The 24,761-nt window shown below is 37.7% G+C and overlaps 1 protein-coding gene across 5 annotated transcripts in view; it reads left to right on the top strand.

Moving 5' to 3' along the window:
* Nucleotides 1–24,761, top strand: part of MTFR1 (mitochondrial fission regulator 1) — a 57,372-nt gene that overhangs the window by 28,641 nt on the left and 3,970 nt on the right. For all 5 annotated transcript variants that reach the window (XM_078153385.1, XM_021002076.2, XM_078153386.1 and 2 more), the window contains 2 exons: nucleotides 3,256–3,371; nucleotides 22,748–22,983. In XM_078153385.1, the coding sequence (XP_078009511.1) occupies nucleotides 3,256–3,371; nucleotides 22,748–22,983 (352 nt within the window). The remainder of the gene's footprint in view (nucleotides 1–3,255; nucleotides 3,372–22,747; nucleotides 22,984–24,761) is intronic.

Below are 24,761 nucleotides of genomic sequence, written 5' to 3'. Positions count from 1 at the left end.
CCTCCAGCTCTCAGATTCTGTTGGGCGCTTTGTTCCAAAGATTATATTACAATTCCAATTGTTCATGCCCTCTTATATTGTTATAACTATTTATAGGCCATGTGACTGAGGCTACATCTCTTAACCTCTCAAAGCCTCAGACAACTCTAAGACCCTTAAGTTTCAGAAAAAATGCCAGCCTGCATTGGTAGAGGGAGTAAGTTCACTGGAAGTTCTCCATGCCGGTAAAATCACAGGTCTGGTCCCTGTCTCCCTAAGAAATTCAAGAATCTGATTTTGTTGGTTTGAATATTCCATTCATTGACATAATAGCAACCGCTGTACAGTGTCAATAGATGATCTTCTAGAATTGCTTGTTTAAAAAAAAAAGTTCACCACCTTATGGTAATGTACCTCAATGTTGAACCTCTGTGAATTTGTTGACGCTGGTTGTCATGAAATAGATTACTAGGCCATGTTGAAGTTTTTCTATCTTGATAAGATCTTCCAGACTTTGAAACCTTGTTCTAGCATAGATTTCCAGAGACCCAAGTGATCCCCTGTTCATCATCACACCAGAGTGAGGCATTAGAGGAGGATTTTATCTGAAGATTAAGTAATTATAACTTTCCAAATGATCCTACACACCAAGAGCCAAACAATTAAATGCTTGCCACTTATTTGGCTATTTTTTAATTGGAGTTTTCTTTTAAACTAATTATGTTAATGTCATGTGTCACAAAATCTCAGGGTTGAAAGGAACCTCAGAGGCTATTTAGTCTAACCCATTCGTGAATAAAAATCTTTCCCAGAATATAGCTGTCAAGTGATCATTCAGCCATTGCTTTTGTGAATAGCGCTATTGAAGGGTAACTGCCTCAAGGGGTGTAGCACATTCTACTTCTGAATTATAGCATGTAAGCTCTCTGAGGGTAGGGACTCTTGTTTTTTGTCTCCATATCCCCAATGTCTAGCTCTTCATTGTAGGTGCTTGATAAATAATTTTTAATACCATCAAATAATTAATTTTTCCTAAATCTACTTTTCTAAAGCTGCGCTACCTCTTGTTCTAAAACATCTTACACATGACCACCTTCAAATGCTTAGACAGCTGTCATGTACTCCCTAAGTCTTCTCTTTTCCAGGTTAAACATTCCTAGTTATTTCAGCCAGTTCTAATTTGTCATGGGCTCAGTGACCGTCAGTATCTTGGTCACTCTCCAGTATATGAATAGCCTTCCTAAAATGTGATACACAGAAGTGAAAATAATACTCCAGGTGAATATCTGAATAGGGGAGAATACAATGGGATAATTTATCAACTTCCTAGTTCTAGACAATGTCTGTCTTAATGAAGCCCAAGATCACATTAGCTTTTTTTGATGACAAGTTACTGACTTAAATTGAACTTAGGTCCACTAAAACCCTCAGATCTTTTTCATAAAAAATCCCATCCAGCTATGCTTCTCCCGTTTTATACTTGCACAGTTAATAACTTGGCTGTAACATTTATCCCTGTTAGATTTCATTTTATTTAATTCCTACCAGTGTTCTAGCCTATTGAGATCTTTAGTGTGGCCTTTAACCTGTTAACTTCCTCCTTGCTTTCCATTAGCTGCAAATGTGAAAAGTTTGCTAGCTGTATCTTTATCCAAGTAACTGATAAAAATGTTTTACAAGGGCCAAGAACAGATCTCTGGGGCACAACCACACCAGAGACCTTTGAAGTGGGGACATCAAACCATTAATTGCTATGCTAGTCTTGGGGTTTAGTTGTTCAAACATTTCCAAACCCACCTAATTTCACTGTCCTGTAGCCCATCATCCCAAGAATTATTTTCCCAGTTAGTCAAATACTTTGCTAAAGTCTAGGTGAACTATATCTCTACCAATTCCCTCGACCTGACGGTCAAATCACCTTATCAGAAAAGGACATTACTTTGGTGTCCTATGATTTTTTTTCTTGAAGCCACGCTCTTTGTGATTACCACCTTGTTTTATAGACAATCATGCCGTCTTTTTAGTACTGTGATAGAATTTTGCTCAAATTACAAGTCATATTTACTGATCAATAGTTTCCAGACTCTTCCTTTTTTAAAAATCAGGATAACACTTGACCTTTGCCAAGTCTTTGAATGTCTTTACTACTCTCCAGTCTTTCAGAGATTATTAACAGTGAGTAGCTCAGTATTTGCTTGTAAACGACAATTCTGTCAGTGTTTTAGAGTGTCCTTCATCTGGGCCGGGCAACTTGAACTCATCAAAGATAGCTAGATTATCTTTTAGTGTTCCCCTTCTTATCTACCCACATTTATTTCAGTGATGGGTTGTTTGCTTTTCTTTCTGTGAGAAGAAGGCATTATTCAGGTAGTCTCAAGGACTATCTTTGCACAGGAAGAATGGCAGTAATGATTGGTGTAATGGATGTCTCTTTTCTACTTGTTTCATTTTCATTAGCTTCTGAAGTTTATCTGGTAAATACCTACAATTGTCTTGCCTTAGCACTTTTTTTTATAAGAGTAGCTGTTGTTTTTTCTTTTGTATTTAAATTTTTAATTCTTCCATCCAAAAAATGTACTAGCAATCAGAAGCTGTATTTCAAAAATAAATCTTATTAAAGTTCATATTTAGCATGTCATGTTAATTACATAAATATTGTATTCATTTTACAACTTCTAAATTCCTTTCTTAGTTTACACATCTGAATAACATTTGTGATGACTAAGCAAAAGAGTAAGGGCTACCAGGACTGAAATTGAGTTGAAATTACTTTTATACTGATGCTGAATTGCACATGGGTTCTTTTGACGTGCTTGACATTTTTCTTATAAACAACCCTAACTGATCATGGCAACTTTTTTTCCTTTTATGTCTATAATAAGCTTGTTATCAGTATCATCAGTGAGATGCAGTTAATAAGACTTTGGTTTAGAAAGTGTTTTTACGATCAGTATTAATAAATTCTTTATATTTTAAATTGTATTTGTATTTTGTAGATGAAAATATTTGAACAGAAAACAGAACACCTTGGTTCAGTAAAAAGCTAAAGCTATTATAAACATTGACCAACATTCAAAGATTAGCAAATTGTCTTAATACCACATAGTAATTGAGAATGATATTAGTAAAGTCTTTATAGAAAGTTTGTGTTAGGAAAGTTAGAAATATGCTATTTTGCAGTCCTAGTACCTGTGGTTTTTCTTTTGGGTAAGTTTTTCTTACCTTATTCATTTCAGCATCAAAATAAGAACTTTTTGCCTTGTTTCTAACTTTTAGCTTACCAGTCATTTGACAGAATTGAGCCCTAATCAACACCAAGAGGATGCAGTGGCCTCTTTTGCTGATGTGGGATGGGTCGCCAAAGAAGAAGGAGAGGTTTCCACAAGGCTGAGGTTAGTCTTGAAGGCCAGTAATAAGAGCTGTTGCATGTTTACCATCAGCAGTAACTAACCCAGCTTTACACTATTGTCTTAAGCATTTGAGCCTGCTCTTTGTTCCCGTTTATGACCTAACCAGTAATACCACAGATTGTTTTCATTAGCTTCTAAAACTTAGCTGGTTCACCCGTTCTTCAGTTGGAAGGGGAGGGAAGAGGACATAGTCAGACCCGCACTTGAGGAACACAAATTTACCGAGTTCTCACCAGGTTCTTAACGTTCTAGAAACTTGACAATGCATACATTTACAAATAATTCCCACTCAGGGGAAATTTTGCGATATCTGAGATGCAAAAGAACCAAGAGAAATATGTTTGCATGTCAGTAAAAATATGTTTGAGATTTTCTCTACAAATTAAGGACTGTGTGTAGTTCTGAGAAGCACTTTCTGAAAAAGGGGGATTAAGTTGTGATTACCAAGGAAGGCTGTATGTCAGACTGCTTTCGTGGAAGAAGGAAAATGTAATCAAGAAGTGGCTGGAAGGCACACTAGTTTGGAACAAAGGATAGAGGCTGGAGTATAGGAGGAAATGCTAGTGTACTAGAGGAGCAGGATTAGCTGGTGAAAAGCTTTGACTGCAGTTGTCCGATTTGTATTTGGTCTGGAGGAAAGTCAGTGCATTGGGGAAGTGTAGTTTGATTTTGTTGTTGTGATAAATATGAATAATGCTATAGGGGAAACTGAGGAATTCTCCCCAGTCCCTGAGGAGATCCTCCTCAGCCCCCTGGGTTACTGTCTCATGACCTGACATAAAGATAAATTGGAGTTACCAACGCATGGCCGATGACCATGGAGACTGAAACATTAAATAACCAACAAACTGTGTTACCCAGGAAAGCAGTTCATCTCAAGGAATGTTTTTCTTGAGAAAGGTGTGTAACTGTCAAAGGAATTGATCACTCCTTGGAGACTTACACAACAAACAGATATTTGGGGCTCTGATCAAGCCCCAACCTTTGTTAGGATGTGTGTATGTCCTAGACATGAGCTCACCAAGGATATGTACACAAAACAAAACATCAAGATTGTTTTCCCCTGGTTTACATGGATATAAAAGAGGTCATTTGGAAAGGGATTTTTGGAGTACTTTGATGTCAGAGATAGGTACGCCGAATCTCTGTTGTGGTCAGAAGCAGAACGCACGCAGGGCTTCTGTTGAGTCGGAGCAGGACGCAGCCCTTTTGCTTCCCTGACCAACACCTGTTGGCCGTTCTTCAGTTTCCATGGTCTATTAGGTATTTGAGCTTGCGTGTTCAGTGATTGTGTGTCCTTTCTTTTCTTATTCCTCTTTTTCTTTATTTTGGTTATTACTTATTATATTGAATGTTTTTCTTATCTTTATGTGTGTGTTTTGCTTTAATCATTGTAAAATAAATGTGATAATTTGTTAAGATTACAGCGAGTACATGTCATCATATCTTGAGATCTGAACCGAAATTGAAACTGCGCAGTACGTAATCCTTTCGATTACAAATGCATTTTGGCTGGAACACGCATGATAGTTTGAAGGGCAGTGGCTAACAGAACAGCCCAAAGGTTGTAATTAGTCTAGAGCAATCAGTAAGCGTTCATTAGCACCTACTGTGTGCCAGGTCCTATGCAAGGTGAGGAGGAAGGAATATTCCAGGAATGGGAAAACAGCCAGTGAAAATGCCTGGAGTTTTGTGTGAGGAACAGCAAGGAGGCCATTGTAACTGGACAGTAGATTCTAGGGTGGGGAGATAAGGTATAATAAGTTCAGAAAGGTAGGAGTGGGCCAGGTTGTGAAGGGCTTTGAATGCCAAACAGGATTTTATATTTGATCCTGCAGGTGATTTTTAGTCACTGGAAGTTATTCAGTGAAGGGAAGGGGGTGGCTATGGTCAGACCAGCAAAAAGACCAAAAGTCGGTTTTGCAATAGTTCAGCAGAAGTGAGGTAATGAGGATCTGCACCAGGTTGGTGATAGTATCAGAAATGAGAGTATGGGCAAGAAATGTTGTGCAGTGATCAACTGTGAAAGACTTAGCTACTCTGATAAAGATAATTTTTCAAGATAGTTACAAAGGACCCATGATGAAAAATGCTATCCATCTCCAGAGAGGGAACCGATGAACTCTCTGAATGCAGATTGAAGCGTACTTTTTTTCACTTTCTTCATTTGTATGTGTATGTGTGTGTTTTCTTTTGCAACATGTCTAATATGGAAATATCTAAGATGTTATGAAGGTAAAATTGAAAGGACTTGGCAGCAGATTGGATGTATGAGGGTTTAGGAAGAAGGAGGAGATGACACCTAGGTTTCAAGCCTGAGTGACTGGGGTTGAGTGATAGTGTCTTTGACAGTAATAATTACATTTGGATAAGGGAATGGTTTGGAGAGAAAGATAATAAGTTCAGTTTTGGGCATGTTGAGTTTAAGATGTCCAGTTTGAGATGTCTGTTAGGCAGTTGGAGTCTGTAGGTTAAGGCTGGATAAGTAGACCTAAGAATAAGTACCATGGAGGTGATAATTAAACCTAAGGGAGCTGATGAGATCACCAGGTGACAGTGTAGAGGAGGAAGATAAGAGGGCCCAGGACAGAGCCCTTTGGGACACCCATGTTTAGCAGGCATGACCTGGGTGATGAAGAGATCCAGCAAAGAAGACTTAAACAGTAGTTGTCACATAGGTTAGAGGAGAACCAGGAGAGCAGTGTCACAAAAACTTAGAAAAGAGCATCAAGGAACAGAGAGTGATTGTCAGTGGCAAAGGCTGCAGAGAGGTCAAGAAGATTGAGAATTGTTAAAACGGCCAAGAGATTTTGCAGTTAAGAGATCATTGGTAACTTTGAGAGGGAAGTTTCCATTAGATGATGAGATTGGAAGCCAGACTGTATTGAATTAAAAAGAGTGAAAGAAAAGGAAGTAGAGGTGTAACTTATAGATACCCTTAAGGAGTTTATCCTCAAAAGGGAAAAGAGGGACAAGCTATTAAGGGTAGATGGATCAAATAAGGGTTTTCTGATGACAAGGAAGACATGGAGATATTTGTAGACAGTAGGGAAGCAGCCAGTAAACAAGGAGAGATTGAAGATAAGTGAGAGGGTAGGAAACGTGGGAAACGGCAGTCTACTAGAGAAGTCAGGATAAATTGGTGTCACTTGTGCAGGTAGAGGAAATCTCTGCAAGATTTTTGATGATGCATATTAAGAGAGTGATTTGGATTTTACTGGTGGTGTGGGGGAGAAAAAAAAGATGAAAGTATAAGGAGACAAAGGTACAGGAAAGTTAGTGGCATGACCTACCATACTGGAAAATTGGTCAGGATTATTGTCAGGGAAGGCCCTTAAAAGTTAAGCATGTGTATGCTACCTGTGTTACTTATGAGTTCACCTCATATATTTAACTGTAACTGTGTAAATATACATTTATATGTGTATCGCTTAGAAATGGGAGTATGGAGGTTTGGGGCTTTTTAAAAAATTAGATAACAGGAGAGATGTCTCAGGACTTTATTCCCATAGTTCAGAGACATCTGAGGGAACTCAGAGAGGTCCCACTGTATTATTAGCTGACTTGTCACAGTGTCTCAAGATCCTTCACATAGAAAAAAAGCTAGAAAGATCCCTGCTATGAAAGTTTACCTGGCAGTTAAAATGAAGAGATTAAAATGGGCAGTGCTAGAGATAAGCTATATGATATTATACTAATGTGGTGACAAAACTTAAAATTATGTTTTCTGAAGGCAAAGTTTCCTGAAAACTTTTGTACTAGATAGACAGGTGATGACAGTTTATTTTGTATTGACAAATAATGAATATCTGAGATATAAGCTTTCACTAGATGGCTTCTTAAAACAGTTTATTAAAATATATTTTCCGCATGCCTTAAGTTACTTGCATTTACATTGACTCTCTTTTGCAATTTTTTTTTCTAAAACTTACACAGATGAAATAAAATTAGATGCATTAAACCAAATGAAAACACAATGTGGAATATAATTTTAAATAGACTTCTTATAATGTAAATTATGAAGTAACTTCTTTTTCATAAATTTCATTTGCATTCCAGACTGCTTAATTCTATGTAGAAACATCCTATTCCGAGACTCCATTTATTTATGGCACAGTTTGTTTCCTTGTCTCTCACATTTGCATTTGTGTGGAAGCAGAACCTCTTTAAAAGATCTGTTCTTATTTTTCAAATGAAGTTTTTGTTGACGACATTTCAGCACCAATTAGTTGTGATGTCATAGCATTGTATAGGTTAAGAAGAGCAACTGGGACCATATGAGTCCCCAAGAGACAAGATACTAATACTTTTTACAGGCACTTCCTTTTTATTAACAGAACTGCTTGTGATTTGGAAAAAAACTCTCCCTACAGTTTCTATTAAGCGTTCATGAGTCTTTAATCAGATTAATCAGTCAAGAAGGATTTATTAAGGACAGACTGTGTGCCAGGCATTGTTTTAGGTACTATGGCTACAAGTTCAAAGAATAGGTATAATTTAGAAGTCTGTCAAATCTTCCTCACTATGGAATATTAACATTTAATTCAACCATATGATAACTGCCTACTGTGTTTAGGGAACTGTTCAGTGGTTTTGGAGGGGGAGAATAGATGATGCAGAGTATTAAGACATTGCCCTACTATTAAGACATTGCCCTACTATTACATAGCTAGCAGTTTTAATAAGAGGATAAGACAAGCAGATAAATATAATACACACATTTTACAAATGCATAAGAGAGTTGTGAAACAAAGTGCTGAATGAGGTTTGAGAGTAAGGAGAAGCAGGAGGTTACATGGTATGTTCACAGGACACATAGACCAGTTGATGGGAATCTCATGCAGGAAGAAGGGTACTTTATGAACTTAGGCCAGAAAGGGAGAGTGGCTTCAGATTTCAGAGGTCAGACAATCTGAAGATGACTCAGGAGATCTTGGTGATGTGGTGGATAAAGTGCTGTCCTTGGTCAGAACTGCCTGCATTCTCATTGTACCACTGTTCCCAGACCATGCATTCCCACAGTGCAAGGGCTAAGTCACTAAACTTAACCTTTTTTAGCCGCAATGTCTTCATCTATAAAATGGAGTCAATAATAGCACCTACTTAATGGGGTGTTATAATAATGAAATAATATATGTAAAGTGCGTTACAAACCTTAAATTGCTGTGTGAATGTTAGCTACTATTACTATGAAGATCCTTTGGAAGATGGAGAGAGTATGGACGTAGAACAGCCAGCCTACTAGATAGTTACTGTAATTAGTCCAGGGAGATGGTAATATGAGCCTGAATTATAATAACCTCAGTGGGGGGAAAAGAGGAGAGGATGGATGTGAACAGGGGTCAAGTAGGTAGCGTCAGCAGAAATTGGTATGGATAAGACGAGAGAGAGAGAGAGAGAGGAGTCCAAGTTATACCCTGTGTCCTGACGGTACCCTTCGGACATTTGCACAATTTAAATTTGCAATATGTATAGTAAAGTGAAATCATCTTTCTGTAGTTCTTTAATAGGATTTAAGCTACTTCAACCAATGTTGTTCTCCATTAACTTTGCGGTTTAATTTATTGATGACATTTTATTTTGCTCACAAAAGGTACTTTAGTTCTTCAAACATGTATGTTGTGTATGTTACATGTGGAGCACTGTGTTAGCTACTGTAATGATCCGTGCTTCCATTCTGCTAAAAGGATACAGGATTTTCACAGAGAAGTATAGTACAAAAAAAAAGTCAAGGTGGGGGTGAAGACATCTGGACATGGGCAGTGTTGAATCAGAAAAAGCTTCATGAAACAAATTACACATGACTTGAGGCTTGAATGAATTAACAAGAAAGTATTTATTAAGCATGTACTACGTACCAAACACTATGCTAAACTGAGGATTTGAAAACAAGGAAAAACAGCCCTTGCCTTCTAGAAGCTTATATTCTAGTCACGAGTGGATACCCATGGACAGGGAGAGGTACAATCACTTCCTTCTACTATAACTCAACATTAATGCTCCTAAAAATCACCTCATTGTGCAATATGATGCAATGAAAACCACAGGGTTCATGGAGAAAATGAGTTACAGCACAACACTCAAAAACTTTTTTAGTGGCACATAAAAAAGAGAAGAACCGAATAAAAATGGTAGCAAGGTTTTATGTATATTAAGTGGTTAAGAAATTAAACACTACAATTAATAATGGTGCTGTCATTGGCCTTGGCTGATGCTCAGCTTGTGCCGCAGTTCCCATAGGGCCTGAGCTGGCAAAGTTGAGTCCATGCAGGCCTGGCAGCAGCCCTGCTCAACTCACAGCTCCTTCTTCACCAGAAGACGTGCAATAAATAGGGCATCTTACCTTGAAAAAGACATGAGGTTTGCTTGGCATTGGTAGGGTTGTAGCTTGTGAGCATGTGCAGTTTTTTGTGTTTTCGTTGTTTTTCTCAGATAAAATCACATAGAGCAAACACAAAATTTGTGTTATACTCGAATCATTCCCTACTATATCAGTTTCTTTGGAACAAAAACCTGTTTTCAAGCAAGAGTTATACTAGAGCTAACTATATTTTGGTTTAGAAGATTACTAGAATGTTAAGTGGACTTGCAGAGGAGTTGGTTGGCACACCTTTTCCAGTAGCAATGGTAGTATTGATTTGATTATGATTCCGAAACTTAAATGTAAGAGGCAGTGTGACCTAGAGGATAAAAAACAGGCTTCAGAGTGAGGGAGACCTGGACCTCAGAGACATTCTGGCTCTGGTCAGGTGAGGGAAGCAATGTCATCAGGGAGGAGCTGGGTCTCAGCAGGTACTAGAAGATGGAGGGAATGAGGGAAGAAGAGGGAAGGAAGCTGAAAAGAAATTTGTTAATTATGGAGCAGGCATTCCGAAGGACACAGTGGCAGGGATGGGTGGATCTGTAGTGGGACATGGAGAAAAGGAGGAAAAGGTTGAGTTAGGTGTGGAAATAGTGGAGCAGGCTGTTAGAGATGGGAACACTGTACATCAATAGCCCCCATGCACATCACCAGTCAGCATCACTGGGATGAGGAGAGTAGAAGGAGGTGGCACAAGGTGAGCCACTTAACCTCTTACTGCTCCAGGTAACTAAGACCAGTAATGGCGAAGTATGTTTCAGCCTGCTGTGGTAGAGGAAGTTTCCTCATCCAGGAGTGTTCTGTCATGATGAAATAAAAGTTTAGAGGCTTTTCCTAAACTGATCAAAAACTAAGAGCATAGTGGGTGTGGGAGTGACTTTTTAATAGCACAAGTAACACTACTGGGAACATTTTTGTAATGTGTGTCTTACTGTAGTCTCTCTGGTAGTGAGATATCTGAGTCACAATGTCTTGCACATGGTAGGTGCTCAAGTAGTCTCGAACAAATGGTCTGTCAACATGAAACATGACATGATTATTCAAAGAGCACAATGACACTGAATTAGCAAATAACTTGCATTCATTCATTTACTTTTTTTTTTTTTTGGCTAGGCAGTGGGGTTAAGTGACTTGCCCAGGATCACACAGCTAGTAAGTGTTATATGTCTGAGGCCAGATTTGAACTCAGGTCCTCCTGACTTCAGGATTGATGCTCTATCCACTGTGCCACCTAGCTGCCCCCATTCATTTACTTTCAAAAGCCACCTTTTTTTTTTTACACATAAATTTCCTTAGAACTCTATCTGCATGTTTGGGGAGGTATGAAACATGCATTTTTGATCAGATTAACTCAGAGGGAGAATTATAAATCTCAATTTGGCATAGCACCCACAAGTCATTGTTACTTTACTATTGTAACTCATTTCTATATAAGGCCTAGTGCATTATTAAAGTCTCTAGTAGTTTTTAAGTAATAATAGTACGAAGAATTATTGGGATATTATTTTCCTGTGGCTCAAAATCAGGTTGCGTTTTATATTCAATTGAATGGAGTTCTTTGTTTATTTGCTTAGTTATTTTTGTTAAAGCAACAAAATGATAGGATTTTCTCCTGAGTATTCATTTGTTTCTTTAGATTTAGGTAATTTATAATCTGTGTCAAAGAATGTTGAAGTCTTTCCGTTTACATGGATATGAGGAGCTTTTTCCAAGTCTGATGTGACTAATACATACTAAACATTATTGCTTAACTGTTTTAGCTTCCATATAAATAAGCCCAATTTGTTCAGAAATTGTGGTGAATGCTTTATATGAAAGCAGCTATGTACAAATAGAAAATAGTTTGTCCGGGTAGGGGTGTAAAAAGCATAAAAGCAGAATACACAGTTGGAATGAATATTGTTAAAAATAAGATTAACATTTATATATGAAAGTGTTAGAAAAAGTTAAAAGGACTAAACATATGTAACAGTAGCATCAGGCTAAAGGGGGAACATTGCTTGCTTAACTTAATACAGAAAGCTCAGTTACAGTTCGTAACAGTGTTGTAATTTGATATTCTCTCTGTAATTTTATAAAATTGAAGAAAACACATTGACATTGCATATTAATCCCGACCTACTCATAACTGTCACAAACCAAGTAAAGGGTAAAATACTGCACACAAATGAACAGTCTCCTACTTTCATTAATATTCCCATTCCTCAGTATAACTCATATAGAAAGGTATAAACTTTAAATACAAAAAAAAAGAAACCTTTAATCCCAAATACAACCTGATGTGATTAATATTAACTGTTCTCCTTTCCTGTGTTATCTTGACCACCTCCCTAATCTCAGGTTTTTCCAACTTCTCTTAAAAATCCTTTTCCCTACTCTTCATCTAGCCAAATTCCACATCACACATCCTCCCCTTTTCCCCTCTGTCCACCTCCCATTAAATACTCTTTGTAGATGTATATAATGTTTCTAGCTTTACTAGGATTCTAAGCAGTTGCAGTTTGATAGCTCATTTGGTTAGAATGTAGTGCTGATAAAGGCAAAGAGTATGGATTCATCTTCCAGTAATCCGGTTAGCTTTGCTTTGTTACTTAGCTAAAACTGTACTCCAGGCCTCAGCCTTATTGGTCACAAGGAGGACTAAGGGAATGTGCATGTATCATCATCATGTGATGATGTCTTAACTGTATTGTGATCTATTGACATAGTTTCTGAACTCAGAATTATAAAGATATGTCTGTATTTAAAAAAAGAAACAAGGTGATTTAATTTGCTTAAGGTTAATAGTGTACGACTTGAGTATGAATAATAAAGCTCTTTTCTAGGAGCTTTATTTTGAAACTGTCAAACAGTAATTTAGAATTTCCTTTTAAAAAAATATCCAAGTTAAAATACTTATTTGTTATTGCAAGTTTATAGTATACATTAGACTTTTTAAAAAGTCAGGAATTTAAGAATGTTTTGCAAGTCTTTGTTTTCTTTGTAATTACCATACCTATGTGGCAACCCTTTGGAGTGGTATTAGCCCAGATAAGAAATGACCAATGTCAGCTATCCCCTCTTCCTACTTTTTACTGTCCCAGTTTTCTCTTACATAGCTACCACTGCACCTAACCATGGGGGCACACTAATTCTTACCTTCTGTCTCCCAGCTGAGATATAAAAAAATTACTGTTGGAGTTTTCCAAAAGCAACTAAGATGTTTTAAAAAGGTGGGGAAAGAATGCACAAAAGCATAGGAAAGGATGATAATTTTTTTTTAAATAGCGGTTTAAGGTATAAAAAGTGCTTCATTTCTTTATTGCTTTTATTCAAATATTATTTCTTTTGACCTTCACAAAACAGCTTCTCAAGACATAGACTGTAGACATTGTGCCAAACTTCTTTTTCTACAGCACTATAATGCCTCTCTAAATCAGTTTATAGAATCTGGTTTGTGGATGCAAAGTTAGCAAAAGTTTAGCGATGGATAAAATTTGTTGACACAGCTTAAGAAACACCTTCCCCTCCCTATACTGTTTCCCCCATATTAAATGTTATCTAATGCAAGAGTATCCTAGAATTTCAATTCCTAGTAGGGAGGACACTATAATAATGAGAAAGGACCACAGATCCTTGCATTTTGATTTGATGGTGGTAGTTGTATGTTTTGGTTTTTAAATTGAATGCTATGTACCTGCCCTTAGTTTGATTACTTTTCTAAGTATTATTTAAAGTGATTATCACTCTGAAATTGCTTAACTTTCTGTTCTAAGATAAGTGTAATCTTTTTTATATCATCATTTCTTGAAATTTCCCAGAATTATTAACAAATGTTCTAGGTGAAACTGCAAGTACAGTCTTCCTTGTATATATATATATCTGATCTGTTTTTGCTTTGAATCTTAATAGCTCTCTATTCTTAAGGACAGTAAAACAGATTGGTTCTATTTCTGAAATTTTAGTTGGCTGTTTTTGTAAAACAGTTGTTTGTGTGGGTGAGGGTATGTGTTTGTTTTTTGTTTGTTTTTTTTAAAGTAAGATGACATATCTAAGAATTAACAGCATGCAGTCTTAAACCTTGTCCCATATACAATAAGAAAAGATATACAGCAGCTACTTTTCTGTTACAGAAGAATTTTTATATAATTGTCTGGCAGTTTGGAAAGGTCTAGCTATCTTACAGTTACTTTCATCTTCATTCCGTTTTACCTTCTAAATATCTTTTTCCTTAAATTACAAGATTTTCTTTATTTGGCAGGGGTTGGGGAGGTCTTGCAGATTGTGCCCATGATGCATACTCAAAGCAACAGACATTTCCCAAAGGAAAACATTGACTCTATATCCAAAGGTTTGTACAACAGCATGACCATATAGCACAAGTATTTGTTGAGATTTGTCACAGTTATCTGAATAATTTTGCCAAGGATAAAATTTTTTTTCTTAACACTGATATTTAAGGTTGGAAAGGAGTTTGTCCTTGATTTATAATAAATGGAAACAGAAGGATGATGTTCTCCTTCAAGAATTATGTTAAGAGAATAGCTTAATTCTTTTGCAGTTCCAGAAAACCTGGCAACTTTATTAATGCCCTCTTCCACTGTATTAAAGTTGAGAGATGTATTGAGAGAAGCTAAACTAAAATTAAGTGAATTTTTCAGATGTTGTACATTGTACACCAGAAATTCTGAACCACTAAATATGACTAATCATAGAACTTGCTAACTGGCTATTAGAATGAAAGTTTTAAAGAAAGTTTTATGAAGAATTAATACTTACAGAATCTATTATTTGCAGAAAAAAAATTATATGAAGATTTAATCCATTAAAGGGACCATTGTGTTATAAATAAGTGGCATTTTAGCTGTTTTTCAGTGGAATGAAAGACTCCAGGTATCCCACAATGGCCTTAGTTTGTTTGGAGTCAGTAGCATCTCTACACCTGTAAGTATTACAAAAAGAGGCCACTATCACATCTTACTAGGTAATCTTTGAATTTGGTAGACTTCTGGGGAGATTGAAAGATTTTAAAAATAATAGCAATAATAAAACTTTAGAAACATTAACCATCCTTCATGTAAAGTTGTGGCCACAGCAGCAAAAGACACAGCTCATTCTTACTCCCTCTTAGTTAGAGGCAGTTAGGTGGTGCCGTAGTGCCCAGTGCATTGGGCGTGGATTCAGGAAGACCTGAGTTCAAATCCAGCCTCTGACAGTTGCTGGCTATGTAACCATGGGCAGATCACTTAACCTAAACCCTAAAATGAGGGTAGTAATGGCACCTGCCTCCCAGGGTAATTGTAAGAATTAAGTGAGATAATATTTATAAAGTGCTTAGCAAAGTGCCCAGCACATGCTAAGAGCTTAATAAATGCTTGTAACCACCCTACTCCAGTGTTCCCAGATCGTCTTCCCCACCCTTAAAATACCCCAAATTACTAATGCCTGCTACCTATAGATAAGGGAATATCTGCTACTAGTACATCTGTACCTTGATAACTCTCTTCTTATTATTGGGCCATTTTCCACTTCTCTTTAATTGTGAGGGTGGTCTCTACTAACTGCCTAGAATCCATCTATTTACTTCAGTGCTGCATGTATAAAGTAATATCCTCTCCCCCCTGAATTTCATTTGAAGTCCAAAATTTTATATGGGTTCTATCCCAGTAGTTAATTTTCAGTCAGTCAGTCAAGAAGTATTAATTAAGTACCTATAATGTGTTAGGCAATGGGGATATAAATACAAGACTAATACAACTCCTGCTTTCAAGGAGTTTATGTTCTAAGAGGGGGAGGGTGGGAATGCAGCACCTATTGTGTGCCAGGCACTATGCTAAGCACTTACAATTATTATCTCATTTGATCCTCACAGCAACTTGGGAGATAGGTGCTATTGTAAAACCCATTTTATAGTTGGGGAAATTGAGTCAAACAGAAGTTGGAATGACTTGCCTAGGGTCACACAGATAATAAGTGTCTAAGGCTAGACTCAAGGCCAATAGCTCTGCCAACTGTACCACCTAACTCTTTCTTCTAATGAGTAAACAGCAGGTATAGATAAAAAATGTATACAGCATAAATATAAAGCTAACAAAAGCAAATATATACACAGTAGTTAAATACAGTATAGATTAGGTGGGAAAGAACTAGAGGTTGAGAAAATGAACAAAGGTTTCATGCAGAGAAGGTAATGCCTAAGCTGAATATTCAAGGAAGGACAGATCTCTTAATTACACAGAACTGAGAAGGGAATGTATTCCAGACGTGAGGAAAAGCAAGTGCAAAAGCATAGAGGTAGGAGATTGAGTGCCATGTGTAAGGAAGAGAAAGAAAACTGGTTTGGCCAGATAGCCAAGTGCGGGATTGGGAGTGATGTCCAATGAGACTTGAAAGGTGGGGCAAGGCAGCCTGGTTTAAGAGCTTTCAGAGATAAACAGAGGTGTTTATGTTTTGTATCCTAGATGCCATAGGAAGCTACTAGAGTTGATTAAATAGTCTATCACATGGTTAGGTCTATGCTTAAGGAAAATTTTTGTTGTTCAGTTGTGTCTTAACTCTTTGTGATCGATCCCATTTAGGGTTTTCTTGGCCAAGATACTGGAATGGTTTGCCATTTACTTTTCTAGCTCGTTTTACACATGAGGAAACTGAAACAAACAAGGTTAAGTGACTTGCCCAGGGTCACAAAGCTAGTAAGGGTCTGAGGCCGGATTTGAATTCAGGAAGATGAATCTGCCTGACTCCAGGCCCAGTGCTCTATCCGCTGCACCACCTAGCTGTCCCATATAAATGCCAGCTATTATTTTATTATTTAATCTAACAAGCATTTATTAGTTACCTACTGTAACACTATGCTAGGCCTTGAGAATTCAGAGAGAAACACGTGTGTGTGTGTGTGTGTGTGTGAGGAGACACTGCCCCTTCCATTGCAGATCCCCAGCTGTTTTGCAGCTTAGCCTTAGAGTTACCTGGGGCATTGAGAGATTGAATGACTTGTTCCTGTTGTGTCCAAGGCAGCCTTTGAGCACTGTTTGTGCCGTTCTTGGCCAGTTTTCTGTTCATTATGCCAAACTGCCTGCCTTCCTATGAGGCCTGTATAAAGAAGCAAAAGTCATTGCCAAACAAAAAAAAAGGAGAAAATAATCATTAATGAACTGGCCACTTGTAAAATTTGTCTCCATACAATATCTGAATCCTCTCCCCTTAACATTAGGTTCTCTCCCTGCCCATTTATTTTTTCAGTCTCTGATTATTGATCTTTGCTTCAAAAGTGAGTTATTTGAATAACATAGGATTAAGAAAGGCCCTTAGGAAATTGATGAAGCTGTAGACTATTTTTGCAGTGGTGCCCCTCTTTATGATGATATGCTATAAAGGATGAAATGTTGTTTACAATTTTGTAGGAAAAATTATGCGCCCCCCCATCACTTGATTTGATCACTTCTTTGTTCTAAAAATTAGTTCATCGATGTGATTCTAGCCTAAATTATCTTAAATATAAGAATAAAATAAACTTTAATAATATTTCATTTCACTTTTTTAAGATAAAGTTCCAATGAAAAATTTTTTTTCGTTCACCATAAAACGTTGGTCCACATTTTAAAATGGATTCAGGTTAAGTGACCTTTTCCCTTTACCCATTGTCCTTTTCAATCAGCAAGTATTTATTAAGTGCCTAATATTTTCCAGGCACTCTGCTAAGCACTGGGAGAAAAAGGACCTCTTGTAATTTGTAAAATTTAGATGTTTGTTGGGAATGTCTGTTGTCAAAATGGAATATTAGCACATTTTAACATATCAACTCCAAAAGTACATAATAGAGGAGAAATGTAATAATTAACAGTTTATAAAACTTCAGTTCTGGACACTTTACAGCGGTATATTTTTTCAACAATGTATTGTCCTGCAAGCCCAGTGTGGCTCAACAGTACAAGAAAAAGATCTTTTAAGGGGCAGCTAGGTCTCGCAGTGGATAGAGCACCAGCCTTGAAGTCAGGAGGACCTGAGTTCAAATCCGGCTGCAGACCAAACACTTGGCACTTACTAACTGTGTGACCCTGAGCAAGTCGCTTAACCCCACTTGCCTAAAAATTAAAAAAAAACAATTTTTTTAGAAAAAGAAAAAGATCTTTTAAAAGCCATTTCAATCTTTGGCAGATGTTGAATTCATAATCAGTGACATGACAGTCCTAATATACCCTTCTTTGGTCAGACCATATGTAGAGTGGAGGGTTATAGTCATTTCTGATAACCACATTTTTGTAAGGATTCTGACAAATTAAAATGCATTAAAAGAAAGTTGATCAAGCTGGAGACCATTCCATATGAGCATCATTTGAAGGAACTTGGGATAGTTAGCTCTAAGAAACGAAGATTTGGAGAATTCTAATGCAGCTGTCCTACTATATAATACAAGTGTTGGGGGGGGTAAAAATCTAAATTTTAATCAGGTGCCTGAAAAGAGTCACTTGTAAAAAAAAAATGTAAATGAAATTTAGGAGGCAGAAGAACTTGAGAATAACTAAAAATTTTCAGCTGTCTAGTTACATGAAAATAAAACTAATTGCCTGTCTAGCATACAAAATTATTAGAGATTAAAATTGTCGAAGTTTAACTTTTTTCCCTTTTGAATCATTGTTGGGCTTGCTTATGTTGCAGCAATATCTTTTGCAACATAATTTACTGAAGCTATAACGCATGGAAAATGCTAGTGACATATGTGTGCAGAAGCTGTTAGTAAGATGAAGATTAGATGAACTTTGAGTTGCTTCTGCTTGTGAAAAAGCTACCAGTTAAGTTTCTCTTATTTCTCTGAAAGGATTAAACAGCTTCTCTTTACTCAAAAAAAGAAAAGACAGAAATTTGACAAAAATAATGTTAGAACTTATGACTCTTATCTCTTGACAGTACTGTGAAGGTTATACGGGGATTAAGAGAATGATATCATGAGTTGAAAAATGTTTTGTGTTTTTAAGGATCTTATTAGAGGGTCAAAGCAAACAGTCATTAATTGCCTATTATGTGCCAGGCTTTGAGAATAAGAAGAAAAGCAAAAAACTGCTTTCTGTTTTAAAGATGTTCACAGTCTAATGGGGGAATATGACAAGCAAACTATTTACACAGCAAATTTTTATATGTACAGAATAAATTGGAGCTACAACAGAGGGAAGGCACTAATATAAAGGGAGATTTGGGGGTTAACATTGAAGAAAACAGACAAGGAAGGAGAATCTAAGGCAAATGGGGAACCTGCAGCCTCGAGGCCACATGTGGCCCTCTATGTCCTCAAGTTTGACTCTGACTGAATCCAAACTTCTCAGAATAAATCCCCTTAATAAAAGTATATGTTCTGAAAAACTTGGACTCAGTCAAAAGGCCTCATCCAAGTACCTAGAAGACCTTAGACTCTCAGGCATTGGGGGCAGCCATTGAAAATGTCTAGAGTCAGGAGAGATGGGATGTCTTATGTAAGAAACAGTAAAATGTCATTGGGTCTCAGAATGCAGAAGAATAAGTAAGAAAACTGGAAATGTAGAAAGCAGTCAGGTTTTGAAGGGCTTTAAATGACAAAAGGATTTTAACTTGAAAGGCTTTAAATAAGAGTTTTATATATTTGATTCCAACCTGTACTGTGAGGAAGATCAGTTTGATGGCTGAGTGAAGGACAGAATGGAGGGGGAAATACTTGAGGCAGGGAGATCAACCCATAGCAGAGGCTCTTGCAGTAGTCCAGGGGTGAGGTGATAAGTTCCTGCATTGGGGTGGTGTTGATGTGAAGGAAAAGAAGGAAGAAAGGTTAGTTACAAAGGTAGGAAAAAACAACTGAAGTTTGCAACTAATTGCATAGAGGGGTAACAGAAAGTGAGAACTTGAGGATGACACCTAAGTTGTGAGCCCTTGACAGTAATGGGAAAGTTTGGAAGAAAGAAGGGTTTTTGGGAAAAGAGACTGAGTTAATTTTGGGATATGTTGAGTTTAAGATGTCTACAGGACATCCAGTTTCAAAGATATCCAATAGGCAGTTGGAGATTTGAAACTAAAGGACAAAAGTCAGGGCTGGATAAGTAAATCTTAAAATCATCTTTATAGAGATGATCATCTATGGGAGCTGAAGAGATCACAAGCAAAATTGTATAGAGGGAGAAGAGAAGAAGGCTCAGGACAGCCTTGGGAGACTCTTGTGACCTAGATGGAGATCGGCAGACAGTAGGAGAGAGGAATGCAATGAAAGCCTAAGGGTGGCTTAGCTAAGGTTAATCTTTGTGGTAGATATTTAGGTGGGTGGGTTCTCTGGGCTATTAGTAGTTTTGGTGGCCATGTGGCTCAGCCCTGCCAGGTGACAGTAATAGTAATAATAGCTAATATTTTAAGTTCTTGATTTTGATGTCTGTGGAAAGGAAGGAGTATTGTATAGTTCAATGTCCTTTCCATTCTTGTATTGTACTTTTAATATTTAATTATTAAAGTCATTTAAATTGGATTCTTATGATTGGCAACTGCTAAATTTAGGCCTAGCCCGAAATATTTGGTGCTGTGAGCAGAGGAGTTTGAGAGTTTGATTGACGGGGAGATAGAGTGGTGTTTGGGTTTTTTTTTTGGTGACCTGAAGGTCAGATTCATTTTTTAAATAGAGATATAGAAGAAAGAGAGCCCTGGATCATAGGCTAGTTAGAAACAGGTTCTTTTTTCCCAGTGGCAAAGATTATGTGGAAAACCTACTTTCTGGAGTAGGAGTAGTTCCTACTGTATTAGAAGAAAGCCTAAATGTGGAAAGCATTGTTTAGTTCCTGCTGGCATCCATGGAAAAGAAAACTGTATGGCCAGAGTAAGGAGAAAGAATATAAGTTGTCTCTAAGGATTAAGTAATGAGAAGATGTAAATGAGCTTTTGCTTTTTTTTTTTTTAAATCACTGAATTCAGAAGACTGCCTAACGGATTTGCTGATTACCCACATGAAGAGGTCAGTGTTAATGGAGTCAGGGACTAATAGGCTACAAGAGGAAATTTTGCTTTCTGACTCAGATGTTTCTCTGAAGAATGCCTTGAACCTATGGAATTGAGTGCTATAAAACAGGATAATAGAGGTAGTCATGATTGGGAATCAGAGCAGGAGGTAAAAGAGCTGCTACCCCCTATATTACTTCTTGGGGAATGTCTTGTGGTATGAGGGATAGAGAGTTGGGTTGGGTGGCCTTTTTATATTAAGGGACTTCAGAGGTTACAAGAGAAATTTAAAGAAGTCATTGAAACTTTAGAACAGTAGCTAATGATGGTATCATCTAATGGAGCGATTTAGAACATTCCTCAGTTAAAGAATTCCATCTAGGAGTTTATGTGCAGATGAATTAGTTTCAGGTGGTTTATAAAGTGGGGAATTCTGATTTGATGGGTTTGATTTATGCTGCAAAGCCCCCCATTCCTTATGACCTACCTGCTTCAGGTGAAGTTAGTTTTCCTGGCTGTCCACAGAAATAGGCACTCTTAGGATGATGGGTGTGATTTGCACCCTCAGCACATGATCAAAGTCTTTCCCATAAGGAACTTTGAATATGAGTCTTAAAACATGGAGTAGATAAGATGATTGATCCATCTGAACAAGGGTAGTAAGGGTCTTTCTACCCTACCAAAACTTTGGACATTCCTAAAAGCTCTCACCTCACCTAATTAATCCCTGCCTTAAACACATGTGCTTGAGCACGAGGGTGCTCTCGCGCTCTCTCGCTCTCTCTCTCTCTCTCTCTCTCTCTCTCTCTCCTCTCTCTCTCTCTCTCTCTCTCTCTCTCCTCTCTCTCTCTCTCTCTCTCTCCTCTCTCCTCTCTCTCCTCTCCCTCTCCCTCTCTCTCTCTCGCCCTCCCCCTCTCTCCCTCTCCCTCCCTCTCCCTCTCCCTCTCCCCTCCTCCCTCTCCCTCCCTCCCTCCCTCCCTCTCTCCCTCTCCCTCCCTCTCTCCCTCCCTCTCTCCCTCCCTCTCTCTCCCTCTCTCTCTCTCTCTCTCTCTCTCTCCCCCTCCCCCCTATTTATTTACGATCACAGAAGTCTTTGTATTCATATTGAGTTACTCTGTAGTAAGTCTCCTAATGAGGAGATCCAAGGTTTCTGTCCTCCCCCAACCCTTCTACCCCGGATAACACAGACTGTATACCCAAATTACTATTGCTTTGGGAGAAGTAGGGTCTGAAATACATAAAAGGGAATGCTAGATACTAGCAGCCAGGCTACTGCTATTACCAGAACATCTTCTGTGATTTTAAAAAGGGTACCCCACTTTATTTTAGGGGCTTTGGAGGGCTAATCACCAAAGGAAAGAGGTTGGTAGAAAACAGCCCCCTGTTTGGCCTCAGTTATAGTGCCTGATCAGTGTATTGTGGACATTAATATTATGAATTCTTAGAGTACCTGTTCTGAGTATTTACAGTAGTAATTTCTATGCTGGGCATTGCTGATAGGGCTAAATGGAAGCCCTTGGAGTTACCTGAACCATCCCATCTAGTTAATGTTAAATGTAGGGTTGGGAGGGGGAATTTAAAAATATTTTATTCCTAGTAATGGCGGTTGGAGTATGCTTGATATACAAATTCCCCTTATAATAACCCTGTGTGGCCAATGACAGATAGAGGACTGTACCTAGCAATTAAGAGTAGATTATCAGGAGTTAAATAAAAGTTATATCATTTGCTGTAGCTGCTGCTGATCTTGGCGTTGTAGATCAGATAGCCCAGGCTAAAGTGTGGTATGGAGTTACTGATGTTACCAGTAATCAACTTCTCTATTCCAGTTGCTGAGACCAATTCAGGACTGGTTTGTTTTTACTGAAAAAGCTTCTTTTCTTTAGTTTTTTATCCTCTCACTGTCTCATCCTCGTGATTCTTTGAACTCTCTTTCATATTGCTGCACTTTAGAGGGGACAGACCTTAAAGGCCCCACTTGCTGAGCACATTTACTGACAATGTGTCGTAGCGACCCAGACTCACCAAAGCCCAGGACAGCCCACATTTTTTTGTCTTTCTGTCTTTCTCACAGAACAGAGATTAGGTCAAAGCAAGCCCCTCCAGATGAACTTCATTTCTTTGAGAAGCCCCTAAACAGACAAGTTTCTTTGCCAAACCTCGCCCAGGAAGATCCAGAACCCAAAGTGACAGTTTTAGCCAATGACGAAGCGTTGCAGAAGATCAGTGCACTTGAACATGAACTGGCTACTCTCCGAGCACAGATTGCCAAAATCGTGACTTTGCAAGAACAGCAGGGTCTTACTCCAGGTATTTGAATCTTGTACTTCTTTTCTTCAGACAGATAAAATAGAAATCAGTATAAGGAAGTCACTTGTCTTAAAATTCGCATGCCATGATTTTTATCATCGGCTAAATATCAGGTTTTTTTGGACATTAACTACCTGGGCAGCATGCCCAGTAAAGCACTTGGTCGATGCTTTTTTATAATAATGTCCATGCCACTGGAGAATAATGGATTTGGGGAATATAGTCTCCATTGAGTCAAAAGAAGTTTACATAGTAACATGACTCCACACAAATGCTTTCTTTTAATATGGCTAACTTTTGATTATATGTTGACAAATTATGCCAAATAGCAAGTGAGGGAAGTGAAAGGAATAAGCATTTATATAGTACCTGTTACGTACCAGGCAGGCACTGTGCTAAGTAAGTCCTTTACAAATACCATCTAGGAAGGTGCTATTATTATCTCCATTTTACAGTTAAGGAAACTGAGGCAGACAGGTTAAATGACTTGCCTAGGGTAACACACCTAATAAGTTTGAGGACAGATTAGAAAGAGACACATGCTCTAACAACACCCAAATTAATTACCTGCATACTAGTCTGGCAGTATGGTAAAGTGGAAAGACAGACGTGGAGTGGATAGACTCATGTTTGAGTTCCAGCTCTGCCTGTTAGAGCTCTGACCTTGGGCAGGTCATTTAAACTCACCGAGCCTCAGTTTACTCATCTATGAAATAGAGAGGGATAATACTTTCACTGCTTTTAATCATTGTTAGTGAGAAATAGACGTTGGAAGAGATGGGCTGTAGCATTTCAATCCCCACTCCCTACTCCATTGACTTGTAATTGTGTGTCACTTTTTTATAGTTGAGAAAACTGCCTGAAGTCAAAAGACAGGACAGTTAACCCATATAATTCAGTGTACTTTTTAACATTAGGTGGCTTTGTTAACCAACTTGTGAGAAAAATCACTTTGCCTCTTATTCTCTTTTATGTGGGTTAGTCTCTTATTCATTTAATAAACTTTGCCCAGACAGTTAACTTTCCCCTATAGTCTTTTTGGTTTTGTAACTTTTTAAATTATTGTTTGGCTCTACCCCCCTCTGCTGGTAGATTGGAAAAACTGCCACAAATGTGAGTTTACATTGGGGCGGGGGGGTGCATTCCTGTACACAACCATGCACTTTAATTATATTACATTATCCAGATCTTAAGATTTTGGATTAAGGTACTTTCCTCCCAGTAGCCCCAAATTACTGTCTTAAATTCAAATTGTGTAGAAAGCTCAAGTCCATATAATTTCTACTGTAGTTAAATAAAATAATTTGTTGGTCTTAAGCTTTCTGTGTTGGATAACATAAAATAGATGGATTCTCTTCTGTCACCATTATTTTGTCGACCTATAATGATTATGATTTGAATAACTTAACTTGAATCATCAATTTGTCTTTTAAAATATAATATAAAAAATGAATTTAAGTTAGCAGTTTAAATGTAAATTAGACAAATGCCAATGTACATCATACATTTGATCTTATAAATTGTCAAACAGCATAAATTTTAAAGGACTGTTTGTGTGGCATTAATTGCCATTCAGTATGGCACAGTTTGCAGCCACTATTGGTATGAATCCAAACTTGAACATTTGAGATCACAAAGGCACCCCTGTAAAAGCAGGAACTTTTCCATTCTGGAAAGCTTTGGATGGAAAACTACTGTAACCTAGATTTGGGCATTTATAACAAAGTAACTGAAACCTCATTTCCACTTATGTAACCAAAATAACAAAAAGCGTATTG

Source organism: Phascolarctos cinereus, unplaced genomic scaffold (assembly GCF_003287225.1).
Source record: "Phascolarctos cinereus isolate Bilbo 61053 unplaced genomic scaffold, phaCin_HiC Scaffold_4;HRSCAF=312, whole genome shotgun sequence".
Classification (NCBI taxonomy): domain Eukaryota; kingdom Metazoa; phylum Chordata; class Mammalia; order Diprotodontia; family Phascolarctidae; genus Phascolarctos; species Phascolarctos cinereus.
The sequence above is the reverse complement of the archived record's forward strand: the minus strand, read 5'-3'. Positions and strand labels throughout refer to the sequence as shown.